The following is a 10,387-nucleotide window of genomic DNA, read 5'->3' as shown; positions in this document are numbered from 1 at the left end:
TATTGTTTGTTCTTTTGTGTTGAATTATTTGTTTTTTCTTGTTTATTTGTTTGTTCCCAATAAATATATGGTTAATGTTCATAATGATATTGTCCACTTCATTGGTCTTTTATGTTTTTACAAGCGTCTATATTGTTTATTTCCAAATAAATAAATAAATAAATGTTCATTTCCAAAATAGTAAATGTTCATTCCAAATAAATAAATAAATGTTCATTTCCGAAATAGTAAATGTTCGTTTCCGAAATAGTAAATGTTCATTTTTGTAGTTTATTTCCAAATAAATAAATAAATGTTCATTTCCAAAATAGTAAATGTTTATTCCAAATAAATAAATAAATGTTCATTTCCAAAATAGTAAATGTTTATTTTTATACCAGTATTTGTTCTTTCTTGTTGTATTGTTTGTTCTTTCATGTTGGCTTTAAAATTCATCATAAAATTGTTCATAATTGTTGTATTGGTTGTTCTTTTTTCTGGAATTTTATGTTCTTTTTTATATTGTTTGTTCTTTTTTGTTGAATTATTTGTTCTTTCTTGTTTATTTGTTTGTTCACAATAAATATATGGTTAATGTTCATAATGAAATTGTTCACTTCATTGGTCTTTTAATTATGTTTTTACAAGCGCCTATATTGTTTATTTCCAAATAAATAAATAAATGTTCATTTCCAAAATAGTAAATGTTCATTCCAAATAAATAAATAAATGTTCATTTCCGAAATAGTAAATGTTCATTTTTGTAGTTTATTTCCAAATAAATAAATAAATGTTCATTTCCAAAATAGTAAATGTTCATTCCAAATAAATAAGTAAATGTTCATTTCCAAAATAGTAAATGTCCATTTTTGTACCAGTATATTAATGTTCATTTTAAACAACACAAAACGACATCGTCTTGGATGGGGGTACAACCAGCTTTGGCTGTACCCGGGTATAGCCAAAAATTTGCGGACTGCAATTGTATGCTTTTTAGGCGAGTTCTACTTTTTAAGCTGATCAAACTTCACTTTGAACTGAATGGACCTAATATTAACTTAATAATCTTATTGTAAATTTGTAATTGTAAAATGTACTTGGGCGAACAATATTTTGTTGAATATTTGTCCTTATTTCTCCTTGCACAAACTTTTGTTAGCTGAGAAAAGCAATAAGTATACGACTCTTGACTCTCTTATTTTCTAGGTTTTATTTTCTTGGCCGCCGTAGGCCGGAAAGAGTCTAATTTCTTCGGAAATTAGACTATTTTCGACCCTTTTCCTTCATTTAATTAGTTATTTTCTCTTAAATGCAATAAGTTTTCACCATATGGGCGGAGTTCGTCCTTGTTCGTTAGTCTCCCTATGGTGGAGTTAGTATTAGTATGTTTGGTTTGTCGTTCAGTTGATTTATGTAGAATTGGTTCGTTGGTAAAGTTTTATGCGGGATCGCAAAAGATATCAATTTTTCGACTACATTCAGATGAATCAAGTGGAAATCATCCTCGCGGCTACAACAAATCGTTAGACCCTCTCTCTGAAAAGGCTGCATGTTCCAGCGTTATATACGGGAGACGTCCTATATTGCAAGATTCATTCAACGACCGTAGTTTTGATGAAGGAAACCTTTATTTGATTCAATTTGTCATGTATTTGTTAGATCTATATTTCTCTTGTAGATGTCGTATGACTCTTTATTAATAAATTAATTTTCCTTTAAAAAAAAAAAGAGCAATAAATATCATTTTTACGAATGAATCTGAGCTGAACTTATTTGTAGTGTTTAATTCAACTTAGCTGAGCTAGACTTATTGTACGAATTAAAATTAACATGACTGGATTAAACTGGACTGCACTAGATTTTGAGCAAAAACAAAATTACACAGCCGAGTCACAACTTGGTTTTATACAACTGTACAAGGCTTATATTTATATTGGCCTTATCTTTCTTATATGTAAATCAAAGATAACTCGACGTTACTTGGTGAGTTGGTGTGCATCCTCTACCTAGCAAGAACGTAACACGTAAAGTCGTAAAAGCTCAATATTAGAGCCGATCAACTGTTGCATGAACTGATTAAAGGCTGCGTCTACACCTGAGCTAACTTGAAGGTGTTAAAATACCTCAAGTCTTTATATGAGACCAGCCACATCATTAACTTGATGGTATGACATGTTCACACTTATAAATAAACCCAATGTGTTTAAAGACATAAAATAAAGTAACATCGGCATAGAAAATAAAGTAACATCAGTATAGAAAATAAAGTAACATCAACATAGAAAATAAAGTAACATCAGTATATACAAAGAAACTCTAACATGAAATTGATGAAAACACAATAAAACAAAAAAAAGTAACCGTAAATACAAGGTATAAGTAACATCAGCATAGAAATTCAAGTAACACCAATTTATACAAGGAACCTCTAACATGAAATTGAACAAAATGCAATAACTAAAAGTAACATCAACATAAAGGTCAAGTAACACCCGTCTATACAAGGAAGCTCGAACACGAAATTCAAGAAAATGTAGTAAACACAAGAAAATAACAGCGAATACAACGTACAAGTAAAATCATCATAGAAAGTCAAGTAACACCGGTCTATACAAGGAACCTCTTACATGAAACTGCAATAAAACAAAAAAGTAACTGCGAATACAATATATAAGTAACATCGGCATATTAATTCAAATAACACTAGTTTATACAAGTAACCTCTAACATGAAATTGAAGAAAATACAATAACTAAAAGTAACATCAGCATAAAAGATCAAGTAACACCAGTCTATACAAGGAACCTCAAAAATGAAATTCAAGAAAATGTAGTAAACACAAGAAAATAACAGTGAATACAACGTACAGTAACATCATCATAGAAAGTCAAGTAACACTAGTCTATACAAGGAACCTCTTACATGAAACTGCAATAAAATAAGAAAAATAACGACGAATACAATGTATAAGTAACACCAGCATAGAGTATCAAGTAACACTCATCTATACAAGCAACCTCTAACATGAAATTCAAGAAACTGCAGTAAAACAAAAAAAAGTAACGGCGAATAAAATGTATAAGTAACACCAGCATAGAAGTCAAGTAACACTCGTCTATAACTTTCTCCATATTAGTTGCGCGCGTCACACCATCAAGTTGATGGTGTGACTGATCACACATGAGACGCACTGGTTAAAATAAGATTACAAATATATACATTATTTACATTTACATCAGTTTCAATATTCAACTATGCTAGTTGTGCATAGCAATATAGCATACAGATTACAGTTATACAATATAAAAGATGTAGTTGATGAAAGATTATGTACAACTTTTTCTTTCTACAAAACATGCTAATCAGCTCACTCACTTCTGTCATTATTTCATTAGTATGACTGTATAAATCTGTTGTAGCTACAAAGTACTACAAGCTAACAAGATGCAGAGATACAAAAAGAGGGTCAAGTGACTTTCCTGGTTAGTGAAAGAATAGTCGAAACCATAAGCTTGTAATTAATTGGCTTTGTCAGATAAGCATCCATGCCTACCTCCAAGCATTTAGCCTCATCAGACGACATTGCGTGGGCTGTCAGTGCAACTATTGGAATATGGACACCTGTTCCTGATTCTAATCTTCGTATCTCTTTCGTAGCCTCATATCCATCCATCTTTGGCATCTGCATAGTTATAACATCAGATATCAGGAACTAATTAACTATTACTGATTTTAGTGGACAATCAATCAATCAATCAATGTTTAGACCAGTGTATTACCTGACAATCCATTAGAATTAAGTCAAATGGAGGGAAGTTCCGGCTTAGAGCAGGAGTTATACTTGCTACTATCCCTTCTTGCAAGGGAGATGTTGTGCAGCATCCTTCGGCATTTAAAGAGCATTTGAGAGTGTTTACTGCCTGTAATCCATCTCCAACAGCCATCACTCTAGCTCCTACTTTTTCAAGCATAATTGTTGCTACCCTTTGAAGAACTGGTGTATCTTCTGCAAGTAGGATCTTAATACCTTCTAGTGACTTCTGTTCACTCGTATTCTTTGATATAAGCATATCTTTGTTTTCTTCAGAACTACTCCTAGCCAAAGTGTTTCTATTGTTTTCATTCTCCCTCTTACTGTCATGCTGGTTACTTTCTGGAAAGCCTTCATCATCAAATTCAAGCAGATAGTTGTTTGCAGCTGAGAGTTGTGAGAAAGATGGTTTTACATTTCTCTCCCTTTTATTTTGACATGCACTTCCAGAGCTCAAATGTCCAATATATCCTTTATCAGAATCTTCAGAGCTAGAGGCATCGTAGTGAATTGGATCAACCTCAACACATTCATCCATTTCCCCTTCCGTTGAAACTGAACCACTTTCACCTTTCTCTTGTAGTTCAAGATCCTTATGCTTTACGACAGCTTCCAAAATCTGAATCATTTTTGATTTGTACAATGGTCTGTTAACCATCAAAAAATGCCTTTTTGTTCGAAGCTCTTTCTTGATTGAACTAGGTGTATCATGATTTAATATCCATGCAAATTTTGCTTTATCTGCATATCTATTCAGGCAATTCAGCTGCTCCTTCCAAATATTGGTACTCAAGTCAAGCAAACCAATATCAACGACTATGATACATTGTGACCGTTTAACATCCTTAGCAGTGAAAAGTTCTATCTGGTTTTGAATGTCCATAAAATTTTCATCAGGTGGACCTTTGTCATTAAAAATTCTTCTAAGAATTTGTGTTAACTCATTCCAGTCAGACGCTTGCAAAGTAGAAACCCCCTTTTCATCTAGCCACTGGGACATGATTAATCTTCCTGTACTTCCGCTTAGAGCAAGTAATACCTACATTCAGGAATATTTCCAATTTTCATGAAAAACTATAAACATTCAGCATAGTTCCTTTATGATGTATAAAAGCAAGGCCATCTACATAAAGTTTATAGCATGGATCAATTATGGCTTTATCACTAAGAAACACATTACTCGGTTGAAAACACTACATTAAAGGTCAGGGAATACTAACCATCAAGCTATGGTCAGCGAGTTCTACTTGAATGTGCTGTTCAGCAACATCCGGGGAAGTGCCAAGAAGCAAGCATATCTGCATCAATGTCCCAGGCCCATTCTTCTCAACTATCTTGATTTCTCCCCCCATCTTACGAACCTAGCATATATATGGTTATGTGTCAGGAGGGTTGACACAAAGGAATACTGAAACTGCAACTGCAACTTTAATCTTGACAGCATCTCATGCATATATTTTCTATAAAGGAAAAAGTAAAACACAGAAATAATTGTAAAGCCACCAATGTCCTTATAAGTCTGTACTTTCTTCTCTTTGTTACTTGCAGAAATCTCGGACAGGGAGGGGGAAGATTTTCTTATTATTAGATCAGAATTAATGTCGATAACAAGCAACAGTAAACTTAATTCTGCACTCACCAAGGATCGTACAATGCAAAGGCCCAAACCAGTGCCACCATGCCTAAATAGGAGAACAAAAAAGAAAACTAGTGTTACACATTGACATAAACAATCCAACAATTGTGACATTTTGTATTCATAGTATCTTACATATAATAAAATGTCAGAAGTCAGAAGTAAAATGCTCACATTCTTGTAGTTGATGGGTCAGCTTGTTCAAAGCTTTCAAATACAGATTCCCATTTACTTGGATTGATACCTAGTAAAAGGAGAAATAATGTTGGTCAGTAAAACACAAGTAATATATAGTAAAACTAGAATGGTTTAAACAATCAAGTAAATCATAGGGTTCACACCGCAGCCAGTGTCCTCAACTTCAAACCACAGTTTCACTTTGTTTTCTTTTTTCCAAGGAATTTTCATTGATTTCCTCATCGGCGAAGAACCTGATTCTTGATTAAGAAGAAGCCTTCCTGTGTTGCTGCAACTACCAGGTTTTTCGCACCATCCTCTTAAGATTATGTAGCCAGCTGCATGACAAAAGAACTTAGTCAGTACTTTAACTTGTAGGAGTTTGTCTTGGATCTGTTGATTATGTTATGTCTGGAATCTTACACACGGAAACCTGGTGGAATTGGCAAAGGTGTAAATACAATTATGCAACAAACTTGCACTTACATGTTGTGAACTTGATAGAATTGCTAATAAGATTTGCAAATATTTGAACAACTCGAACAGAATCTCCTCGAAGCAACTTGGGCATGTCATCTGAAAAGCAAGAGATTGCCAAAGTATCCTTTAGAAAAATCAGGGTTGTAGCCAGATTATACTAACAGTAAAAATAACTGTATATGCTTAAATTGAGAATGAAAAAATTGACTTATTGTACAGTCATACCCGAGAGATCTAAAAGAGTTTCTACATGGTGGTTGATACACTGAACTGAAAACATGTCAATAAGTCCTTCAAGTTCTCTACCCAAATTGAATTCTGCTTCTTCAAGCACCAGTTTCCCAGATTCAACCTGTATAAAGTTTATAAAATTTTCAGAAATTGGGCTCAATCATCAAGGATTACATCCTGAAGAAAACTAAGAAATAACTTCTGATATTTCCAGGACATCTAGGATAGTTTAGTCTCTGATGTTTTATACCATAAGTAACTGAAAGCAATGAATAATTTTTTACAAAAAAAAAGTGCTACAAGTCTAACAATTGTACCAGATAGGCAATCTGCTTAAAGTAAGTTACCTTACTGAGGTCCAAGATGTTGTTAAGAAGTCGAAGAAGAGCATTTGAACATTTTCTAATCTGAGTAACAGTTGCATACTGCTCATTTGTGAGACAATCATCGGAAATTAGAATATCAAGCAACCCAATCACTGCAGCCATTGGTGTTCGTAGCTCATGACTGTTTACAAGCAGAATCACTGTTTTAAACAACCACATACATTTACATTGACAAAAAGTACACTATGCAATTCAAATCAAGTAATTCCAGCAAGGTTAACATGAAAAATTTACAATGAACCAAGAAGGTTTCCAATACGAGAAGTAGTACTTGCCTCATATTTGCTAGAAACTGGCTTTTGTAATTGCTCGATGCTTCTGCTCGTCTCCTTGCATCTAGTTGGTTTATCAGTTCTTCTCTAAGTTTCATTTCCTCAGATACTCCATTAGTCAATATCAATATGCAAATACATCCAATTACCAGTATACAGACGGAGGCACATATAAGTATAACCAGTGTTTTATAAGCTCTGTGATCCACCTTCCCCATTATATATTCCCTAGGGATGAGTATGACACCCACCTGCATACAATTTTTTATGTTGCAATTAAATCTTGTTGAAACAATCAATGTCTGATTATCTCAATACATTAGTTACCTAAATCTTACCATTGGAAGCCTTTTCAAATTTAAGAAAAAGGAGTCAATATAATATTTCTTGCCTCCAAGCATAATATTTTCTTCATGAACTCCATAGCTCGGAGGAAACTTGTTTGAATACTCTTTCTGTAACCACTTAGCACCCTGTTGTATGATATCATCCTCTGAATCAACAGCCTTTACAAGCTTAGCACCTTTTGCAGAATTATTCAAGAGAGGGGCATTAGTAGAAGTGGCAAGCAAATAACCCTCTTGAGAGGTAAGATATATGTGACCACTATGAGCCTCTACAAGCTCTTTCATCAACTGTCCAACACTATACAATGCAGTTGTAACACCCACAACAGCAACAATACTCTCATTGGTAGGGTCCCACACAGGCAGTGCAGCTGAAAGCAAAGGTGAACCTGTATGCTTGCTTACTGATACATGCCATGAAGCAACTCCATCAGGTACTTGTGAGGGTCCAGCAACATTTATCAAATCGTCAGGAGGAATTTGCTCTTGTTTTCCTATCTTCACACCACTTACAGGATCAAGTAGTTCGCGATACCAAATTGTAGAAAGGTTTCCTTTTATTGACTGATCATTCCAACGCTGGTGAGAAGAAACCTTGCTGACGTCATAGGAGGCTGCACTGATTGAATAATTTGCAAGATCAGAGTAGATGTAGAATGTTTTGTTGTTTCTGTGATCTCTATGGAAAGCCTGGATAAACCCATTTTTATAGTTCATTGTCATTGAATTAAGTGCTTTACGACTCGCAAACAACGCCCACATTACATCCTTCATCATTTGATACAGCTGCAGGTTACATGATAACTAATAAGATTCCACAAAAACACAATATTTTAGCAGAGATGGAAAGAAATAGTTTGACAGTCAACCTCAACTTGGTTTTCTTGAGTTACTGGCAAAGTGTTGTACTTTTTGATGATAAGCTCTGAGAGATTGACCTGCGCTGTTGTTACCTCAACGGTAGAGTTAACAATATTCCACATTCTTAACAAGGGACGTTGAAGAAGCTCGAAGCGAAGTCCAGAAGCAAGGTTATCCAATGATTTAGTTGTGTAGACGCGCGTAAAGTGCCATGTCAGTATAGTTAGCATCCCTATCAAAATTGCCAGAAGAGCCTGAAAGAATCAAAAAACAAACAAAGCAATCCTTGTTCATGGAAAATCTGACAACTTTTAGGAATGAAATATAAAGGTGAAGTAAGTATTGACATACCATTATGGCAAGACGGACCACAAAGACACTATAGTATGATGATAAGCAATCAGAACTAGCATATTGAAACTCCTCCTCAACGTCACCACGAAGCCGCCTTCTAAGTCTCAAAGTCGGGCTTCCTTTACAAGTGCTACCAAAACAAATTAATCTACTCAATACATTTTTCCTGGGAGATTCAATTGGTGTCATCGGTGACGATGATGTTTCTGATGAGGCTTTAGTTAAATTCTCAGCCATTAAATTCTGTCAAGTGAGAAGGTGTAGAGTTGGAGTACGTTGGCCAAAACAATTGGGTTCTTCACTTCTTCTTCTTCTTCTTCTTCTTCTTCTTCTTCTTCTTCAATCTTCAGTAAGTATAAAAACATTTCTTATCCTTTTTGGTTGGAAGCTGACATCTGTTGCTGATTCTCAAGTGGAGAGAGTGATATGGTGACTGTCTTACTCACTCACAAAGTCACAATCTGAATCTGCAAATATATCAAGAATTACTTCTAATAATATATGACCATTCCACCATACTGTACTAAATTGCTATAAAACATCATAGCTCCTAACAAGTATTTATTAAAAAAAACACAGTACAACTTCCATAATTGAATATCATAGATGAAAAGGTTCCCGAAAAATTAGTGGCTATTGAGCTTTGTCTTAATGAAGAAACCAAACTTCCAGATAGAGACTGGTTTTACTTTTCATAGAACAAACCAAAAAAAGTAAAAAGTTCTGCTACCTGTCAAAATATTCTTCAACAAAGCTGAAATAGTAAAAAATAATAAAAAAAGAAGTTGCACTATCTTAAACAACTTTGGGTTTATATGATATGATGGGTCACTTGGATCGGATTCGGATACTCTCTAGTAATTGGATTAATAGGGAATTAAAGCGGGGTTTTGGGAGTACTGTTTTGTTTATTTCTTTGCGTAAAAACTGGATGGTCGAGTAACTGGAGAGAACACTTTCGAATGCCCTACACAGTACTTATTTCTTATTTGTTGTAAGGTACCACATTTGCTAATGAATGTGCTCATATGTTTTAAACAAAGGTGTAAAGAGGAACAAGCTTTAATAAAAACTTGACAGGTAAAAATAAAAACATAGGTATGTAGAAGACCAAATCACCCTTTTTTGTTTAATCTGTTCAAAAGAGTAAAGACATCCCATGAAAGAACATTAAGGTAGGACAGCAGCTGATGACATCCATGTTTTAATAAGGAGTATAATTTAAGACTAGTGGGGCGGCTTATGGAAATCGACAGGCCAAGCCGTGTAAAATGTACTACTCCCTCCATAAACCTCGGTATGTCACGCATCATTATCGACAGCAACGACAAATCCAGTGATCAACACCTCAGTAACCCATAAAAGATAAAACCCCACAACATGACTTGACTCATCTTCAATACAAACCCCATCAACTATATAATTGAAGTTATAATTCAGTATTTCTAACTGCAGTTAAAAAAATAAAAAGGTTTACTTTGTGAAGCTTCCGAAATGGGGTTCCAATAGATCTCCACAATATTCCAACATATTATCAATAAAGAGTCAACTTATCCTCAATATAACAAATGAAGCATATATATATATGTTCTACTTCTATAAGCATTATCTTCCCAATAATACTCCATATATATATTCTTGACTCAACTTTACTTGTACTCCTTTAGAACCAAATCGATATGGCAAAACACCTTTTTTCTCCAATCCAGATTATAAGCCTCCTTTCGCACACTCCAAGCGAGAGGCCACAAATAAATACTTACCTGATTAACTCCTTCAGTTTCGAATTTGTTATCACATGAAGGGATTATGTCCTTAGACATTTCCGCCAATTACTAAATATAAATAGGAAT

At 34.3% G+C, this 10,387-nt stretch overlaps 1 protein-coding gene across 1 annotated transcript; it reads right to left on the bottom strand.

Moving 5' to 3' along the window:
* Nucleotides 1-3,173: 3,173 nt before the first annotated feature.
* Nucleotides 3,174-9,197, bottom strand: LOC110790624 (histidine kinase 1). The gene is made up of 13 exons (XM_021995414.2): nucleotides 8,532-9,197; nucleotides 8,189-8,434; nucleotides 7,311-8,105; nucleotides 6,976-7,223; nucleotides 6,662-6,821; nucleotides 6,309-6,435; nucleotides 6,090-6,179; nucleotides 5,768-5,941; nucleotides 5,601-5,670; nucleotides 5,430-5,472; nucleotides 5,011-5,151; nucleotides 3,759-4,829; nucleotides 3,174-3,661 (listed from the first exon to the last, which is right to left on the bottom strand). Exons 1-13 carry the CDS (start codon nucleotides 8,769-8,771, stop codon nucleotides 3,446-3,448), a joined length of 3,621 nt encoding a protein of 1,206 aa, XP_021851106.1. The 5' UTR covers nucleotides 8,772-9,197; the 3' UTR covers nucleotides 3,174-3,445.
* Between the last annotated feature and the right edge of the window lie 1,190 nt (nucleotides 9,198-10,387).

This window comes from Spinacia oleracea, chromosome 3 (assembly GCF_020520425.1).
Source record: "Spinacia oleracea cultivar Varoflay chromosome 3, BTI_SOV_V1, whole genome shotgun sequence".
Taxonomy (NCBI): domain Eukaryota; kingdom Viridiplantae; phylum Streptophyta; class Magnoliopsida; order Caryophyllales; family Amaranthaceae; genus Spinacia; species Spinacia oleracea.
Note: the sequence above shows the minus strand (reverse complement) of the source record. Positions and strands in the feature narration are given on the sequence as shown.

Bases quoted from the DNA above. Each gene is read 5' to 3' on its own strand.
- LOC110790624 (XM_021995414.2), bottom strand. From the start codon at position 8,771: ATGGCTGAGAATTTAACTAAAGCCTCATCAGAAACATCATCGTCACCG. The intron at 8,435-8,531 runs GTATGTCAATAC...TGATTCTTTCAG, and splicing joins TGGTCCGTCTTGCCATAATG to GCTCTTCTGGCAATTTTGAT. The intron at 5,152-5,429 runs GTGAGTGCAGAA...TATATATGCTAG, and splicing joins TTTGCATTGTACGATCCTTG to GTTCGTAAGATGGGGGGAGA.